This window comes from Vespa mandarinia, unplaced genomic scaffold (genome assembly GCF_050613455.1).
Source record: "Vespa mandarinia isolate Hongniang unplaced genomic scaffold, ASM5061345v1 scaffold_57, whole genome shotgun sequence".
NCBI classification, from domain to species: domain Eukaryota; kingdom Metazoa; phylum Arthropoda; class Insecta; order Hymenoptera; family Vespidae; genus Vespa; species Vespa mandarinia.
In genome coordinates, this window is record NW_028197191.1 from 177,726 (window position 1) to 198,553 (window position 20,828).

Below are 20,828 nucleotides of genomic sequence, written 5' to 3' on the forward strand. Positions count from 1 at the left end.
TACAAATTATCAATAGAAGTTTAATATTTTAATAGTAATGTTCTTTTACATGCTATTCGATAAAATATTTATTTTTACATTTATGATTCTCTAAAAAATCTTCAAATAAAAGTTGTGTCATTGCGTATCGAATTTTTTGCTCATACTCATGACATAAGAATAAATAAGCGGACTCGAATTATAAAAACTGCCTAATAGAAATGCATTATTTATGAATAAATAAAACAGACTTTGATTATGCAAAAGAACGTAGGCATATTTAAAAATAAAAATATTTAAGCAATTGAGTATGATAAGGCTACATTTCAAAGGTTTATTAATTTTCTTTTCATAAGCCAAATAAATATATATTTTTTTTCTCAGCGTTTATTATTGGATACATGCATTAAAGTTATTTTAGGCACTGTATCAGATTTCTTGAATTACACTTTCTTTTTTCTCACTGATTCCACCGTAATTGTTCTCGATTCATAAGACTTCGATTTTCTGTATCTCCCATTACTTATAATCTGAACATAATAGGGAATAATTTCACAGGATAAAAATATTTAATAAAAAATGTCCTGATTTCTAATACGTTAGGATACAACCCTCATTCGCTGGCGGGAGAATTGATTTAGAAACACGTCGATGTTTATAATTACCTTTAAGACACAATAGAAACTGCATATAAGTTTTCACTTGTAATTTATTTTTATAAATTAGAAATGGAAAATGAATAATCACGAGTTTAAAAATCAAGTAATACGGAAGAAAAGACGCATGTACGTAAGGAAAGATTTATAAATTTAACAATGCCTGCTTTCCACTTATTTTCCATGCTGATAAAGAAGCAACCAGAATTCTGAAAATTTATGCCTATTTCTAAAGTAGTAGACAATTTTGTAGATCTAATGCTTATCGAGAGCAGCTGAAATTATAGAAAAAAGAATATAGAAAAAAAATCTGCGAAACATACTTCGAAAAAAATCAAACGCTCTATAGAAGATTCAATATCGATTTTAATAGAATTTTTCTACCGTTTACTGATATTCGAATTAAGAATTTACAAGAAGAAAGAAAACTGAATATAATTATTTCAAAAGGAGTAAATAATAGATTTTAGATAAAGTAGAATATTTTTTTGAATGGCGATACTACTTTTTTTTTCCGATTATAATTTTCTTATCTTGATGTAAATATATTTTTGCTGCTTGTTATTTTTATAAATGAATGAATTTTATGATATATGTATTTTTATTATTCCGGTTATTCAATATTATTTGTTATGAATTTATATCTTTTCTGAATTAATTGTAATACTATGAAACGATTAGATTGAAATTTATGTTAATTATTTTTAAAAACAAAAATGATATATTTTTTCAGACGATTAATTGTTAAGCTTTTTTAATATGTAAAGCTGAAATGTTACAACTGCGTATGTGATAATTTTGCAAATCGTTTAGTATTAATGTTAAAAGATTATTGCCATTCAACAATATTAACAATTCTTTAGTAACTTCTAGAGTGTTATTTACAATTAATAGAATGTTCAGCAATTTCCTGACTTTTATGAAGATTCCATTCGTCAAGTTCAGTATAATCACGTAGGTTCGAAAGTAATAAATACGAAGAATTTCAAAGTTTAACCCTTTTATATATTTAATTAATGTATATAAAAGTTCGTAATTTTATCGAAACAAAATCTTAATTGTTGCTTCGTATCCGAAATATTTATTGTTTTTTAAATATAGGTTATGATTCCTATATTGTAATAATATTAATACAAATAATATTGAGATATTTTTTCTACATAAAGCCAATACAAATATTACACATTGCCCCTGAAAGTAGGCTTCTCCCTATACAATATTGAAATTAGGATTATATACTCTATTATAATAAGAGATTAAATGATAAATTATTAAATTTAAAAGATTTGGAGGTGTCCTTTTTTGTTGGGGGAATCAGTATAGTAATTAATAATCTACAATAAGATGAAATTAACAAAATTTTAATTTATGTATGCTATTTTTGATATTTAATTAATATTAAATTAAATTAAATTTTATTTTTATAAAACTAATTCGAGTCAAAATATATAGTATTATTAAGATTTTATACAAATTACATTTATATAAATTACATTTATATCAATTAATTGAAATGTAAAGTTTCATTTTTATATGAAATCAAATTTGACAGTAAAATTAAATAAATTAATTAACTTAAATATAAATTAAAATATGTGCAAATTATCTGTCATTTTTAATAAAATATTCTAAGAAATTTTAAATAATATCTATTGCAGTTAGGTATTACAAAATATTTTCTATTCAACATCGAGCTAACAATCATTAAGTTAATTTATTAAATTAATTAAACAGTTTTTATTTAATGCATTTAAGAATCCATTTATAAAAATAAAAAAACACGAAAAGGAGAAGGAAATAATTGCAAAAGAAGAACTTTCCTCGCTGAAGCCCTTCAGTTAGATACGAAAGATTCATCCAAACAAGATGAATAGAAATCCGCGTCTCGAACACATCAAAAACTTTGCTTTGACCAATACACTCTCGCCCAATCTCGAAAAGATCAGCCAAATGCTTTCTATTCTATAATCGAGAAAAACGACGAAGAAAAAGGCTTATATAAAACAGCTAAGTTACGGCGCCACACTCTGGTCGAAGGTCAACGGACTTTCCTCAGAGCAAGTTGAAAAATATTTACTGACCGAACACTGCTAGTGGCTTCGAAGTGACACACGAAGAAACTTTGGTAATTTCAATCTTGGAAGTTTGTTATATAGGACTGGCAGACCATCTGAGCACTTGTGAGAAACGTAACAGTGACTCTCAATTCCTACCTAATTTTGCATTTTATTCGATCAACCATAAAATATAAATTTTAATTTAATACAAAATGATTTATAATTTTAATATATTTCATTACTTATGACTGACTTTATAATATATATATATATTTTGTAAAATTTTACCTAACTATTTACAAATGACAAAACCGCTATTTTTTCTATATTCAGATACAAAATTAAAAATATTTCAAAGAACTTAATAAACAAGTGTACGAGAAAATAAAGTAATATATTAATATTTATTGAAATACTTTTGAAATAACTTACATCGAAATATATATGCACAGAAAAAATACAATTCGAATGTAATTAGTATGAAATACTATAAAATAAAAGATATTACCTGTAGGTTTGAAATAAAAAATTATTTACACTTTTTTTCTGACAATCCAATATTCTCAAAGTTTATTTCTCTTCCTACATATTTGTAAGAAATAGTGTAGGTCAATCGTTAGAAATTAATATAATTTAAGGAGTAAAAACTGATTAAATATGACACAAATATGTATATATTAATAGATTTACAGGGTTATGAACCGATTAGAAAGATTCATTTCAGACATTCTCTAATTAAGATTGCTGACAACTGAATTAAAACTGACTGCTTTTCCTTCTTCTTCTTCTTCAGCGATAAAATACTATTCCTTTAAAATAAGAAATTGAGCAGTGGATACACAGAGGAAAAGTGTGAGATATATCAAGATGCGGCAATATTACATCAGTACCATGTATTTATTATAATTTGGAAAAGCGTGTCAGCAGAGGTGCAGGTGCATATAACTGAAGATGTTTACTAAGCCTACAACAGAAATATTATTATATAAAATTGTATTTAATAGTTTTAAGTATATTAATTTTTTAAAGTCTTTTAATAAGTGATATTATTGATTTTAATACCGACAGTGCTATATCATTAAATTAAAAAGTAATGATATATACATATATACATAAAACGCATAATTGGAGAATTTCAAATTCGATCTTTCTTTTGACATTCTCTTTCTTATAGACATTTCACTACTCACGTTTTTTTTCTTGTTTACTTTCTTCCTTTGTTGCATAATTTTAGGTTTCTTCCTCTATTCCTAATTTCAATTCTCCCACAAACTACAATTACAAATTCATGAAATGTATAAAGAAATATAAATGTTGGTAATCATATTAAAAATAAAAAGAACCATATATATGGTTGACATACTTTGTAGCAGAACTAATTACGATACATTATCTGCAACTTATATATCTTTTCTTGTTGCAGTTTTGTTGTCTCATACTATAGAATTTCGTATTTTCTTCCTTACGCATTTATTTCTTTGTCACAGAAGTTACCTCCTTTGTCAATTTTTCCAAAAGTAGATGATTCTATAATCGTGGACGTTTCCTTTAAAAAAAAAGAGACTTTACGTTAAAAAGTATTTCATTTAATCTTCGCATTTATATAGTACCCATTATATCAGTGGCCCATTTGAATATTGTATTTCTCTGAACATAATAAATTTGTGTACTTAGAATAGAGATCCTAATTAATATTAAATGGAATGATACCACTGAGAACAAATTAAGTGCCTCAATTATTTCTATAGCTACAGTTTTTCTTAATCATTTCATCAGTGAAGCAAGAGGTAAAGTATAACTCTTTTTATATAATCAATAATCGTTATCTGAGTAAACAATATGACTTTTAACTTACTTCGAGATCTATGCGAAGAAAATTAAATTTTTGACAAATATATTCATTAATATTATGAATTTTATGAATGAAAATCTATTTGTAGTCGCTCGATTACAATCCAAGTTAAAATCTTGAAAGTATCAATCAGATTAGCATAACCATAATTCTCCAATGTTGCATATCTACCGAATTATAGTTTGGTCTATATCATGAAAATAACATATTAATAAATATACGAAAATTCAATATGTTTTCGTATGACAAACAAATGTGCATCTGTCGTTTCATCTTTATCTTCTAAATATATAAAATATTTTTATTATTTAATTTCATATCATTCCATTCTTTCTTCTTTGTCTTGCTCAACTAAAGTATTATTTTCATCATCACGTTTTCATTATCGTCATTACCATTTTCGTTTTCTTTTTCACTGTTTTTAGAGATAAGCTTATTGTCATTTGTAGATAATTCCGAGTTTTCCTGGATAATTTGTTGCTGAAATTGAATATTTCTTTTTAATTGGTATAAATAAAATTTTGATTTACGAATTCATTTTTTTATTGGAATAAAGTTATAATGTCTGTTTTACAAATAAAATCGGTATAGTCTATCACATCTTCAGACATTAACTTTTTAAAGCTTTTTAAAGTTAATATTTATTATCTTGCAATTTCTTCTAAAAAGAAAATGTAATACTTACTCTCATTTAATTTTTAACTATATATATTTTAGGAACGTTCGATGATGTATTGTTCCTTATCGAGCGATTACTAAATTCTAATAATTTTTCTCATTTATATTTTAGAACTACAATAGTCATATGTTAATTTCATGAGATTCCATTTTTGTGTCGCTTCATAAAAATACATTTCCACTTCCTCGTCGTTTCTTCCCTTTTGCAAGCTACACAAAGAAAATACTTGTGTCATGTACTTTTTCAAAAGAACGATTTAAATTATAGCAATAGGGAATATTATTAAATAATATGTAATTTTATCAAAAATTATTACATTATTAATAATATAATATAACCTGAAATATATCTTTCCATTTATGACGTGTTGATCTGTTCTTCATTTTAATATAATATTTCAAAACTGCATTTAATGATTCTAATTTTAATAATATTTTACGTCAGCAACTTTACTAATTAATTGATAACAATGGTTTTCTTTACAACCAGAACTTATATTACGTTGAACGTACATCTTAGTTAAAAAACTTTTATTTTGGTTAGTAGAAGAGTGGAAGAATCAAAACAATAACTTAGGCGACATCTTGCGGTAGTAATGTGTAAGCTTATTTTGGCGACGTTCGAGTTTGTAGTTTTTACTATCAAACCATAAGTTACCTCGAAATATTGCTTCCTTATTTATCGACACTATGGTATCAGCCATGTTTCAAAATAGAATCGCTGAACGATATACTAAGCTCGATAATGATGCCGAGAGCGTGCCTGAAGAAGAATTCCGAGAAATAGGGTAGATTTTGTGAAAAATAAAACACTATTCGGAAAATGATTTTGTTTGAAATACTTTTTAGATATAAGGTATAGTGCTACAATTAACTACAATAACTAATGTTTTCAAATTCTCCATAGCATCTTATTCTTTACGTTTATTAACTTTAAAACGTCTTATTTCTGTTCGTGTTTTTCTGAATTCTTGATAAACTCAAATATTACATCATTCATTCTTATTATATTTTTGCATTTACATATTCGTATCATCAGGCAATGCAATTATGTCGCATTAATTGATTTCATATCATTCTAACAATTTTTTAATCTATTTCTGTCGATGCACATATACTTTTCGCTGATCCTATTTAACACGCATTTTTTAGAATAATTTTTGTTTTTATTTGGTCTCTATTTTTCTATTAATCTTGTTCATACATCTTTATATAAAAATGTAACTATTAGATATCAATATAAACTCCAGGATAAAGGAAATCGTTTCCTACTTTGGTAAAGAAAAATCATTGATTTTCTTTAAACCAATTCAATCCAACATTTATCCTTACATCTGTTAGAAATCCATTTCGACTTCTTTCAATTTATTTTTATTTATAAATACTTTTATTTATTTGGCATAAGAACGTTTTCTTGTGATCGTATCATTTCTTTTTTAAACGACTAATAATTATAAACATGATATCAGGAGACAATATTTTTATTATATTGGTATACATTTGTGTATTTGTATCTTTCAATATTTAGCTATAGATTTTTTAAAATTATATGAGATATCCAGCTAAGCATCTCGATTGAAAAAGACCGTTCATAAATGTTTTTATTATGTGAGAAATATGGCACGGGAATAAAATTAATATATATTTTAGTTATTTCCGGAAGTATTTCTCGTTTTGCATAAATAAATTGACGCACTTTCATCACAATTATAAATGTTTGAAACAAGCATTATTTACTTATGCTCATGTCACGTACAGATGTTGTTATCGAATGTACTCACTGTTGCATTGAACTATAAAGTTTAGTAGAAATAGGTAGCCTTTCCCTTCAACCATAGAAGGCTTAAATTAACAGTGTACGGAACTCATAACGTTCAAAAACTTTACATTTAGAAATTAATTTTTGACGTTTTGGTTAAATTTATGGGATTTGAGATCAGTATGATGAATGCACTTCACAAAAAAATCCAAAATAATGAATTTACCAGTAAAAATGAAAAGGAATTAATAAGTATTTCGGCAACAATTCTCAGTAGTTATGATTCCGAATTACGTATTTATCGAACGGATTTTGAATTATTGTCTTATTCGTTTTATCTTAATTTTTACTAAGAAAGAGAAAATCCAGTAAAAGTGATACATTTTTTCAAAGAAGTTTAGGAATGAAACTCATGGCTAAGCATTGGCCACAATTTAACATTTAATAAAAATTAAATATAAAAAAATAAGTATATATTATATGCAATAAATAGCGTAGTATATAAGGAGAAAGTTCCAACCCAAATATCTGTCCGAGATATCACGAATAAAAACCGTTTAACTTTGATATATTTTATTCAAGAAATTATTGATTCGTACATAGGCGATAGTCTAAATTATGATTATTTTTATTCTTCATTCTTTTGCTTCTTTTACGGAGATCCAAACGTTACAAGCAGCCAGGAAATCACAGCACATGTGATGATAAATAGAACACAGGCGATAAGAAGTTTCAACGTTTGATGCATCAAATAAAACCTTGAAAATTTGAAAAATCAATATTATTTGAAAGTGACTGCCAATAACAGAGGGATAATGAAGTAAAAATGCAATAAAAAAGATACCTTCGCCGTTTTATACGAGCTTGTGGAAGTGTCTCAATAGGATCCTTTAAGATATATTTTCTTATACCTGAGAAGTATGTTTCAAAATAAGTATTCCAAACGAGATCCTTCATATCACAAAAGAATAATTCACGATCTTCGGGCGTCAACTTCCTCAACAATTCGTTCCATCTTTCATTCGTAAATTTTTTTTCGTTTATACAAAAATAACTAAGTAGATCTGACATTTCGTGAATTTTATTATACATTCTGAGTAACCTTGAACAAAAAGGATTATCGCCAGATGAAATTTTTCGCTTCTTTATCGTTCTAATATGCTCCCTTCAGAAAATATGATAAGAGAAATTTACCTTAGATTTTTACCCCTGCACAAAGAGATTGTATCGATTATAAGAGCTGGTAGTAAATGTACAAAATATATGTAGAAAAAATAGATCGACCGATATTTTGTTATTTCAAAGATGGGACACCAAATTGCTTTTTCAGACGGTATCAATTCTCCATACGAAACTATCATTTCTATAAATCTGCCGTAAATCAATGGATTGTCCTTTGATACGTAATTGTAAATGGGAATATCTTCATTGGATCTAAAAAGATTATGTATTCATACAGACGAATTAATTCAATATTTTCTAATATCATTATTTAATTTGATCCTAATAATATTGTTTCGAATATTTGTCGTTACTTTCGATTATTTGCAATCTCCCATGCGCTAGCAATTATTCCATTGGTGGTCAAATCTCCAGGTACCAAGTCCACAGTTATCGATCCATCGCAATGGAGAATTCGCATTAAATCCATAAAAACACTTTTTACGATTCCTGTTGGTCCGTACACGTTGTCCATCCATCCTTGAATGGGTTCTCGATAAGTGGATATCACTAGAAATATTAAATTGATTATCATACACCCTTTATTGTTTTATTCTGTAAGGATTATATTACTACCAACCAATTCCTGGACGAAATATTCCAATCGGTATAGAGTCAGCATGTTTTTTTATAAAATTCTCTGCGGCTGTTTTCGTATAAACATAAGTATTTGGCCATATTCCGAGTAATCTACAATCAAACAATTGTGTGAGTGTAATTAAGTGCACTATCTATTCATTTTATATTTTTTATAAATAAATATAAAACTAAGCAATCGATATTCCGAGGTATAAACGTACTGTGGGGTAATATCGTCGAGCAATTTTTCATTTAAACAGTTCACTAAATTTATTAACTTATCGGGATCTATCGGTAGGTCATAAAATTTCTCCTCAAGTGGAATATGAAAACAATTGGTGTAAGCCGTAGATATATGCACAACACTCTGAAATTTTAAGGATAACAAAGATTCGTTAAAGTCAGATTTTGAAAGACCCTGATTGATATTAATACGTAGGACAGAGGACAAAGGTGGCACCTTCAGTTTTGACATTTCTTTGGACAAATTTATTATATCCTTTACACTTCGAATGTTGATTTCTGTCGCCAATTTCATTTTCTCGTTGAACTTAACGGTTGCGGCGACATGAAAAATAATTGAGTCCTCGCGTATTAACGTAGCTCTATCGACCATTGAGATATCGAGATTCGGCAAGGTACAATCGCCCTTGATTGGTACTATACGATTCTGGAAAGTTGGTTGTTTCTCTCTCAAAGTGGAAAATAACTGGAAAATTGATAGAGTTGTAAATATTTTCTCTCTCACGTTCGTTATGATAAATGACAGGAAAACGACTTTTTGCGATTTTTTCCACTGGTTATGATAGACTACTACTTTGTCTCTCAAATTTCTTTATTTTATATACCAATTATATTATTTAATAGAAAGAGATAATTTCAAAGTTGTGTCAAAGGTGAAATAATAATTTACTAATCCCTGTAATAGATATAATAACTCACAGAATTTTCAGTTAGTTCTTTCATGCGTTGATGCACACTTTTTCCTTTTTTTGTACGTATCAAAAGATAAATGGAAGTGATACCGGGACATTCTCTTAACAATTTCTCGATTAATAACTTTCCTATGAATCCTGTTCCACCAGTTATAAAAATACTTTGACCACTGTAAAATTTTTGAATGGGTGTAAGTTCGTCATTATCCTCGATGGGTTGAATATATACAGGAGCATATTTAATTTCCGTAGCATCTCTCAAAGAACTTTCCGATAGGGCTGTTTCTTGTTCACCTCTTTCTGGCAGTACGTCTATCATATTTGCTTTTCTAAATTGATCTGAAAACATAAACATAAACATAAATGTAGAAATCTTCTCTGTTTCTCTATCTTATTTATTTATTTTAATCGTCTAAACGATAATGCAAATAAGTTCAAGTGTCCGTTGAAAATATTATAATCGAACGTTTGATTATCATTAAAAGGCATTCATGGCATCTATTACTCGTACTAATATATATCTATAATTTAAAATAGACAATTTCGTTATGATAGAAAATGATCGATAATTGGTGTCCTGGATTCGAAAGGGAAAAATACCACGTAACATATAAGAAAGAAACATGTACATATATTAATATTAATTGCTTTATGATATTGTTTTTTATCTACTATAAGGTAAAAAAAAAGCATTTCAATTGCAAATGTATCGTTCAACCTACCCTATAATAATGTGTAATTAATGAACATCATAGAACAAGTTATACAAAAAAAATCAATTGAGTCTTCAAATCATTAATCTATACTATACGTATAATTTTTCGCGTACTACGCAAACAGAACAACGTGTGATATTCCTCATTAATAAAATGATACGTAATTCTTTCTACTAGACAAATTTTTTAATCTTCACTTCATTGAGACAGGAAAATAATATTTATTACGATTCTTGGAGAAACCTTTTCAATATTTGATAAAAGATAAGTGCAAAAAAGTTAAAAGTTAGTCTATATAAAACTAAAGGGGACTATATAAAGACAGACAAAAAAGAGTGTCAGGAAATTTACTGTAGATAATTACATTACATATTCCGTCTCAACAATGTTTATGTCAGATAAAAATATTTTTGATCGGTCCACTAACAAAAGAATAATCAAAGCTGATCACATTCCGTGTTTACACTTTTGAATACTTCGAAAATTAAAAAATAATTTTTAGCGTTCTATTTATAGTTTTAATTATGGTAATTGCAGCTATTTCTTCTAGATTGAATTGTAGTATTAACCGAATATCTTAATTTCTTTTTTTCCGTAATTTCGTGTAACTCACAAAGCTTTTTAAAGTTTTCACGTAATTATTTACTTGAATTTTCGTAAAAGAATGTTACTTAATTTTTATAACACACCTTATGATTCTGATTCTTTTTAAGTGTATACTTCTATAAAATTTACTTACTTTCAGAATTATTTTCCATATTGCAGAATTAAAATAAACGGGCTTACAGTAAAGTTATGTACATTCGGAGTAGAGAAATTTTTCTATACCTTAGGACAGTAGTAAGTGTTAATTTAACGAAGCTCACTTTTGCACTGAAATATGAAAACAACCAAAAGTATTTAACCTTTTTCTCCCACCACGTTTCATTGATCAATTTTTGATCTTCTTCGACATTCTTGCTATTTTTCCTCATATTCGAATATAATTCGTATACTGAATAATTCCATTTGCTCATCGACAAAACGGTGTAAAAAAAATTTATCCATTACCTGCTTGCATTTCTATTCAGCTAAGTATGATCGTTCAAACTTACATATGGTAATAATAAAACAAGATAGAATGCAAATATAATGATGTAATGATAAATAAAAAAATAATATACGCGAAATAGATCCGCATTTGTTTTGCATATTAAACTATGATAATTTTTTTTTTTTGTATTCTCGCATTAAAACTCCATTTATTCATCGGGTACATATCGTGCTCAACGTATTAGATCTTATGAAGTCTGTCAAGTTTCAATTTTTAAATCTACAATTGGTTTTTTTTGTCTATCTTTTTGTTAATGGTAACATTAAGATTAATATTTAGCATATATTCTCTATTTAGTTATCTAATAATTCGCCTTGATAGAAGTGTTGTAAAAAATTACAGTGAAATATATTTTCGAATTTATGAAGAATAATCAAAAGAATGGTTTAGAAAAAGTGTTCCAAAGTCGGATACACTGCTTCTCGTATAAAACATTCATGACCAAATGTGTAAAGCGAGACGAATAGTTGGATACTACGTCTAATTTCCAAAAGACTATACTTGAATACCTCAAAGTTCTGTTATTTCAATATAAATGAATAGTGGAAATATTGTTTCTTGGTATTATTTTTACAATCATTTTTTGTTTAAAATTTAAACAAGAAGTATCAAATATAATTAAACAAAATATTACTGGAAATATTAAATTTAGAAAAAATTACTTAAACTGATTAAATATATTCCTTGAAAACGAATATAACGAATTTATAACGGCATTAACTCACGTAAAACTTCTCACTACCTCCAAAATTAATTTAAAAGAATTAATTTAAAAGACTTAATTTAAAAAAAAAAGACTAATTTAAAAGAATAGAATCGTAGAAGAACTTGTTAAATTGGATAAGTTCTCATCTGTGATGGAATATCGAATATTTCTTATGAATTATATAATATTCGCTATTCCGGATAGTTTTGATTTTTTTGTCTCCTTTGACGTTGATTTTGAAAAACATAAATATTCATTAGCAACTTATACATATGTAGATTTAATATATTCCAAACTGTAGTTGTTACTTTACTTCGTGCAAGTAAATAAACAAGCCAATATATTGTCTGCGCGAGATAAATATAGATATATATTTAGTTCTAGGAATAGGTATAGGTATACGAATGTAAATGTTTCCATCGAAATGATTATTTTTCATTGACGACGGACTCTAAAATTTTTTATTAATAACTCTAAAATTTTTATAAATTCTTTATAGGAATATTATTGAAATAAGAGATCACTCATCTTTCAACGCAGTGATTTTTGCGAGCAAAAACATGAATTATAATTCACACGTAAAGCATATGACTCGGTCGTGATGTATTAATTATTTTTTTTTTTTAGAATTTATAATCCTTCCTACTCTTCTTCATTTATTTTTGTTCAATATGATCAAGCGGCACGAGGTTATGCAAATAATAATCTGCTTCAATAAATTTCAAATCGACTTAAGTAAACATTCAGACATTTTGGTAAATAATTTACAGAAGAACAATAGTAAAATGGATTATCTGATGTAAATAAAGTTTAGGTGATAAATTTAATTGAAAATGAGTGGGCGAATTTTGTCGAGTTATTTGATTTAGGTACAAACCAATTTCATTCGCTAGATCGATTAACTACATGAAACAAAATGTAAAGAAAATTGATATAGTAACATTATTTATTATTCAGAGGCAATAAAATTGTTGATAATTTAGTGGTGTTAAGCTTAATTATTTATTTTTAATTTAAAATTTATTTTTAATATAAAAAAATAAATTTTAATCAAGTCCATTGTCATGAAAATTTAAAAAGAATTCTATAGTAGAATTAATCATATTGGCTTGAGAACAGATCACACAAGTTCATGGATACACTCATGTTATCGAGAGCAAACGATTTAATATTTTCCAATCTTGATTATTTATTTTATGCCCAGTCCTAACTGTTTTGTAATATAGAATATTTTGAACAAAACTGTTTCCCTTTTTATTGTACTTACTTCCATTTCACTTCCGCGAAATAATGATAATTTTTAAAAAAACAATATCCATATAAATTTTACTTACTTTTAAAAATATATTCCACCTTGCACAATTAAAATTGATGCACTTTTATCGAAATCATAAACATTTGAAACAGCATTCTTTCCTTGTGCTCACGTAGTGTAGATGTTGCTCAAGACTTCGATTTAACTGTAAAGTAGTTAACATTACAACCTCTTACATTTCAAAGCTTAAACTAACGGAAATCAAAATGATAAAAGATTCTACATTCACAGATTAATTTTTGATGATTTGGTCAAATTCTTGAAATATACTACGATGATGGCAGATATCATGGGTTGTTCGGAAAATAATTTCGTTTTTTTTTGTGAAAATTATAGACAATTTTCGTATAATGAACAAATATTTTATTAAATTATATATTGGCCATTCTGGTCCAATACCTTTTGCCATCTTTCTGGTAATAGTATGATTCCACGCACATAAAATTTTTGGTCTTTGCTGGCAAAAAATTGATCGAGGTGATTTTTGACTTCCTTATTCGAAGTGAAGGTTTTATCGTCTAAAAAATTTTGCAGTGATCGGGACAAATAATAATCCGAAGGTGCCAGATCTGGAGAATATGGTGGATGTGGCATTGTACCCCATTCAAGCTGTAAAAGGTTTTGGTGAGTGACCAAACTTGTATGAGGTCTCACATTATCTTGGTGAAACACTACAACTTTTCTTTTGATTAATTCTAGCCTTTTCTGTTGAAGTGCATCATTCAGTTTGTTCAGCTGATGACAGTAGACTTCCGAATTAATTGTTGTATTATCCGTTAAAATCACAAAAAAGACGATTCCTTTAAAATCCCACCAAACAGACAGCATCACCTTTTTTTAATGGATATTGACTTTGGAAATGCTTTGACCCGGTTCATCTTTTTTGCTCCATGATCTCTTGCGTTTGACATTGTTATATGCAACCCATTTTTCCCAGTAATGATGCGCTTCAAAAATTGTAGTTATTTTCGTGACGTTTTAGAAGCGAATCACAGACATCAAAGCGACGACACAAATTTTCTCTCCGTGAGAACATGGGGAACCAATATATCGAGCTTCGAGGTTAAACTCAGGTCTTTCAAGTGATCATAAACAATTGAATTTGATAAATTTAATCTCTTACGAATTTCACGTGTTGTTATTCGCCGGTTTGCATCAACTAATGCCTTTATCGTGTCTTTATCAGCTATAACCGGCCTTCCAGAACGTAGTGCACCTTCGACATCAAAATTGACGGATCGAAATTTTGCAAACCAGCTCTTGCACTGGCGTACTGTCGACACATCTTCTCCATACACATTGGTTAATTTCTTTTTATCTTGAACAGTATTTTTACCTTTTCTATAGTAAAAAAGTAAAATATGACGAAAATGGTGCTTATTGTTCTCCATATTTAAAAGGGCACCAACCAAAAACTACTGCGTAGAATCAATTGGACTTTTTCACTTACAATCCTTGCCATATCAGCTTTCTGATTTTTAATGATTATACGGCTTAAGTAGGTTGCAAAAAAATACAATTAAATCTTTTGTCGGGAAAAAACGAAATTACTTTCCGAATAACCCACATAACAGATAAATGTAAAACGAATTTATCAGAAAAAAGATACGGAATTTATGATAAGTACTTTATCTGCGAAACTAGTTGTTTATGACTTCAATGTATGTATGTGTCGTTACAACGGTGAATTATTGTATCATACCTTTCAAATTGCTTTGCAATAACTATCGAAGAACAAATCATATAATAGCGATAAATTTGCTTCGAAAAATATACATTTTTAAGGTTTATGAACTTAAACTTGCAATGAATCATTCGTACTCAATAACAAAAACAGTAATGGTAATATAAGTATATTTTCTATATCTAATAACAAACAATATATCCATATTTGTCAGAGATTTTACGAATAAAGTTCTCCAGAATCGTATTTTAATTCCTCTTTCACACCATGTTTCGATTTAGATACCTTGAATAAGAGAAAACATTGATTCGTAGATAGAGGAAATCATGATTATTATTTTTTTAGAGTAGCAAATGTAATTCCTTCGTGATCATATGTTCATATTTTTGTTATCAATCTTTAATAAGTATTTGAAACATGAATATCTCTAGGAATATTACAATAATTAATATATACTATTTATTGTAAATATTTTTGAGATAATTTTATTCAATTACTTAAGTCGACTTTTTATCAATATTATTTAAATTGGTAAATGTTAAACTTCTAATTAGTGTGTATGTACATATATCCATACATATATATATATATATATATATATATATATATATATATATATACATTGTAGAAAGATAATTTCTGCCTAGAATTTAAACATAACGGTTCAGCGTTTATAAATCTTTCCTATTATCTGTACGCTAGTGTTTTTATTGGTATCATTCCATTTGCATTGAATAACCTCATCGACAAAACATTGTAAAAAAAATTTATCCATTACCTGCTTGCATTTCTATTCAGCTAAGTATGATCGTTCAAACTTACATATGGTAATAATAAAACAAGATAGAATGCAAATATAATGATGTAATGATAAATAAAAAAATAATATACGCGAAATAGATCCGCATTTGTTTTGCATATTAAACTATGATAATTTTTTTTTTTTGTATTCTCGCATTAAAACTCCATTTATTCATCGGATACATATCGTGCTCAACATATTAGATCATATGAAATTTGTCAAGTTTCAATTTTTAAATCTTCAATGGGTTTTTTCTGTCTATCTTTTTGTTAATGGTAACATTAAAATTAATATTTAACACATATTCTCTATTTAGTTATCTAATAATTCGCCTTGATGGAAGTGTTGTAAAAAATTACAGTGAAATATATTTTCGAATTTATGAAGAATAATCAAAAGAATGGTTTAGAAAAAGTGTTCCAAAGTCGGATACACAGCTTCTCGTATATTAAAACATTCATGCCTAAATGTGTAAAGCGAGACGAATAGTTGGATACTACGTCTAATTTCCAAAAGACTATACTTGAATACCTCAAAGTTCTGTTATTTCAATATGTATGAATAGTGGAAATATTGTTTCTTGGTATTATTTTTACAATCATTTTTTGTTTAAAATTTAAACAAGAAGTATCAAATATAATTAAACAAAATATTACTGGAAATATTAAATTTAGAAAAAATTACTTAAACGGATTAAATATATTTCTTGAAAACGAATATAACGAATTTACAGTATTAACTCACATAAAACTAAATAAAATATTTACAGATTTGTTGTACGTAATATTTTTACGTTGTATCAAATAATAATTATAAATTTTGCATATGTTTTATAACAAAATTAAATCAAATTTAACGAAATTGAACGAACAAATTATCAATAGAAGTTTAATATTTTAATAGTAATGTTCTTTTACATGCTATTCGATAAAATATTTATTTTTACATTTATGATTCTCTACAAAATCTCCAAATAAAAGTTGCGTCATTGCGTATCGAATTTTTTACTCATACTCATGACATAAAAATAAATAATCGGACTCGAATCGTAAAAACTGCCTAATAGAAATGCATTATTTATGAATAAATAAAACATTTGACGTTTATTTCCTTTATTTCCTTTATTTCCTTTATTTATTCCTTTACATTGATTATATAAAGGAACGTAGGCATATTTAAAAATAAAAATATTTAAGCAATTGAGTATGATAAGGCTACATTTCAAAGGTTTATTAATTTTCTTTTCATAAGCCAAATAAATATATATTTTTTTTCTCAGCGTTTATTATTGGATACATGCATTAAAGTTATTTTAGGCACTGTATCAGATTTCTTGAATTACACTTTCTTTTTTCTCACTGATTCCACCGTAATTGTTCTCGATTCATAAGACTTCGATTTTCTGTATCTCCCACTACTTATAATCTGAACATAATAGGGAATAATTTCACAGGATAAAAATATTTAATAAAAAATGTCCTGATTTCTAATACGTTAGGATACAACCCTCATTCGCTGGCGGGAGAATTGATTTAGAAACACGTCGATGTTTATAATTACCTTTAAGACACAATAGAAACTGCATATAAGTTTTCACTTGTAATTTATTTTTATAAATTAGATATGGAAAATGAATAATCACGAGTTTAAAAATCAAGTAATAAGGAAGAAAAGACGCATATACGTACGGAAAGATTTATAAATTTAATAATGTCCGCTTTCCAATTATTTTCCATGCTGATAAAGAAGCAACCAGAATTCTGAAAATTTATGCCTACTTCTAAACTAGTAGACAATTTTGTTGATCTAATACGTATCGAGAGCAACTGAAATTATAGATTTTAGATTGATACTAAAAAAAAAATTTTAAACGGATTCTTAATCTGTAAGAGTTACTAGCCACTATTAAAATCACTAAAATAAAAAATCGGTGAAATTTAAATCGAAAAAAATCAAACGCTCCATAGAAGATTCAATATCGATTTTAATAGAATTTTTCTACTAGTTTGCTGATGTTTGAATTAAGAATTTACAAGAAGAAAGAGAACTGAGTCTAATCATTTCAAAAGGAGTAAATAATAGATTTTAAATAAAGTAGAATATTTTTTTGAATCGAACAGCGATATTTTTTTTTTCCTTTTTTAATTTTCTTATCTTGATGTAAATATATTATTGCAACTTGTTATTTTTATAAATGAATGAATTTTATGATATAATGTATTTTTATTATTCCAGTTATTCAATATTATTTGTTATGAATTTATATTTTTTTCTGAATGAATTGCAATACTATGAAACGATTAGATTGAAATTTATAATTATGTTTGAAAACACAAATAATATATTGTTTCAGACGATCAATTATTAAGCTTTTTTAATATATAAAACTGAAATGTTACAACTGCGTATGTGATAATTTTGCAAACCGTTTAGTATTAATGTTAAATGATTATTGCCATTCGACAACATTAACAATTCTTTAGTAACTTCTTAGAGTGTTATTTACAATTAATAGAATATTCAGCAATTTCCTGACTTTTATGAAGATTCCATTCGTCAAGTTCAATATAATCACGTAGGTTTGAAAATATTAAGTACGAAGATTTTCAAAGTTTAACACTTTTATATATTTAATATGTGTATATAAAAATTTTTTCATTTTATCGACACAAAATCTTAATTATTACTTCGCATACGAAATATTTCTTGTTTTTTAAATATAGGTTATGATTCCTATATTGTAATAATATTAATACGAATAATATTGAGATATTTTTCTACATAAACCCAGTATAAATATTACACATTGCACCAGAAAGTAGGCTTCTCCCTATATAATATTGAAATTAAGATTATATACTTTATTATAATAAGAGATTAAATGATAAATTATTAAATTTAAAAGATTTGGAGGTGTTCTTTTTTGTTAGGGGAATAGGTATAGTAATAGGGGTAGTAACTGATAATCCACAATAAGATGAAATTAAAAAAATTTTAATTTATGTATACTATTTTTGATATTTAATTAATATAAAATTAAATTAAATTTTTTTTTATAAAACTAATTCAAGTCAAAATATATAGTATTATTAAGATTTTATACAAATTACATTTATATCAATTAATTGAAATATAAAGTTTCATTTTTATATGAAATCAAATTTGATAGTAAAATTAACTAAATTAATTAACTTAAATACAAATTAAAATATGTGCAAATTATCTGTCATTTTTAATAAAATATTCTATCTCAGAAATTTTAAATAATATCTATTGCAGTTAGGTATTACAAAATATTTTCTATTCAACATCGAGCTAACAATCATTAAGTTAATTTATTAAATTAATTAAACAGTTTTTATTTAATACATTTAAGAATCCATTTATAAAAATAAAAAAACACGAAAAGGAGAAGGAAATAATTGCAAAAGAAGAACTTTCCTCGCTGAAGCCCTGTTCAGTTAGATACGAAGATTCATCCACACAAGATGGATAGAAATTCAAGTCTCGAACACATCGAAAACTTTGCTTTGACCAATACACTCTCGCCCAATCTTGAAAAAGATCAGCCAAAGGCTTTCTATATCCTACAATCAAGAAAGACGGCGAAGAAAGACTTATAAAAAACACAGCTAAAGTTACGGCGCCACACACACTCTGCCGAAGGGTCCAAGGGGACTTTCTTTAAAGCAAGTTGAGAGTTACTGACGAACTCCGCTAGTGGCTCCGAAGTGACGCACAAATAAACCTCATTACTGTTAATTTTGAAAGTCTATTATAAATTTTAATTTAATAGAGAATAATTTATAATTTTAATATATTTCATTACTTATGATTGACTTTATAATATATATATATATTTTGTAAAATTTTACATAACTATTTACAAATAACAAAACCCCTATTTTTTCTATATTCAGATACAAAATTAGAAATATTTCAAAGAACTTAATCAACAAGTGTATGAGAAAATAAAGTAATACATTAATAATCATTAAGATACTTTTGAAATGACTTACATCGAGATATATATGCACAAAAAAAATACAAGTCGAATGTAATTAATATGAAATACTATAAAATAAAAGAAATTACCTGTAGGTTTGTAATAAAAAATTATTTACGCTTATTTTCTGACAATCCAAACATTCTCATAGTTTATTTCTCTTCCTACATATTTATAAGAAATAGTGTAGGTCAATCGTTAACAATTAATAAAATTTAAAGAGTAAAAATTGATTAAATATGACACAAATATGTATATATTAATAGATTTACAGTATTATGAACCGATTGGAAAGATTCATTTCAGACATTCTCTAATTAAGATTGTTGACTACTGAATTAAAACTGAGTGCCTTCTTCTTCTTCTTCTTCAGCGATAAAACACTATTCCTTTAAGAGAAACAATTGCACGGTGGAAACATAGAGGAAAAGTGTGAGATATATCACGATGCGGCAATACCACATCAGTACCATGAATTTATCGTAATTTGGAAAAACGTGTCAGCAAAGATGCAAGTGAATATAACTGAAGATATTTACAACGAAAATATTATCATATAAAATTGTATTTAATAGTTTTCGAATTATCGAGGACACCAATTATCGATCATTTTCTATTATAACGAAATTGTCTATTTTAAATTATAAATATCTATTAGGATGCGTAATAGATGCCATGAATACTTTTTAATAATCGATATTAAGATAGAAGAAGCAAACCCATCGGAATAAAGATTGTGTTAATCAAACGTTCGATTATAATATTTTCAACGGACACTTGTACTTATTTG

At 26.8% G+C, this 20,828-nt stretch overlaps 2 protein-coding genes across 3 annotated transcripts in view; both read right to left on the reverse strand.

The window, feature by feature from the left end:
- Positions 1-5,767, reverse strand: part of LOC118450134 (uncharacterized) — a 110,422-nt gene extending 104,655 nt beyond the window's left edge. The window contains exon 1 of the mRNA XM_085664405.1: positions 5,562-5,767. The gene's annotated coding sequence lies outside the window, so the exon portion shown is untranslated. The remainder of the gene's footprint in view (positions 1-5,561) is intronic.
- A 1,850-nt stretch (positions 5,768-7,617) lies between these two features.
- LOC146872082 (fatty acyl-CoA reductase wat-like) lies at positions 7,618-13,676 on the reverse strand. Of its 2 annotated transcripts, none has more exons than XM_085664417.1 (9): positions 13,566-13,676; positions 9,724-10,055; positions 9,242-9,490; positions 9,003-9,148; positions 8,783-8,892; positions 8,517-8,712; positions 8,176-8,415; positions 7,826-8,083; positions 7,618-7,739 (listed from the first exon to the last, which is right to left on the reverse strand). In XM_085664417.1, exons 2-9 carry the CDS (start codon positions 10,033-10,035, stop codon positions 7,634-7,636), a joined length of 1,617 nt encoding a protein of 538 aa, XP_085520543.1. In that variant the 5' UTR covers positions 10,036-10,055; positions 13,566-13,676; the 3' UTR covers positions 7,618-7,633. The 2 variants fall into 2 exon arrangements, with proteins under 2 accessions (XP_085520543.1, XP_085520542.1); XM_085664416.1 differs by lacking the exon at positions 13,566-13,676 and adding an exon at positions 11,172-11,298.
- Positions 13,677-20,828: the final 7,152 nt, after the last annotated feature.

Coding starts and splice junctions, on each gene's coding strand:
- LOC146872082 (XM_085664416.1), bottom strand. Junction 8,416..8,516: donor GAGATTGCAAATAATCGAAA/GTAACGACAAAT, acceptor TAATCTTTTTAG/ATCCAATGAAGATATTCCCA. Junction 8,084..8,175: donor TGCAGGGGTAAAAATCTAAG/GTAAATTTCTCT, acceptor TTTTTGTTCAAG/GTTACTCAGAATGTATAATA.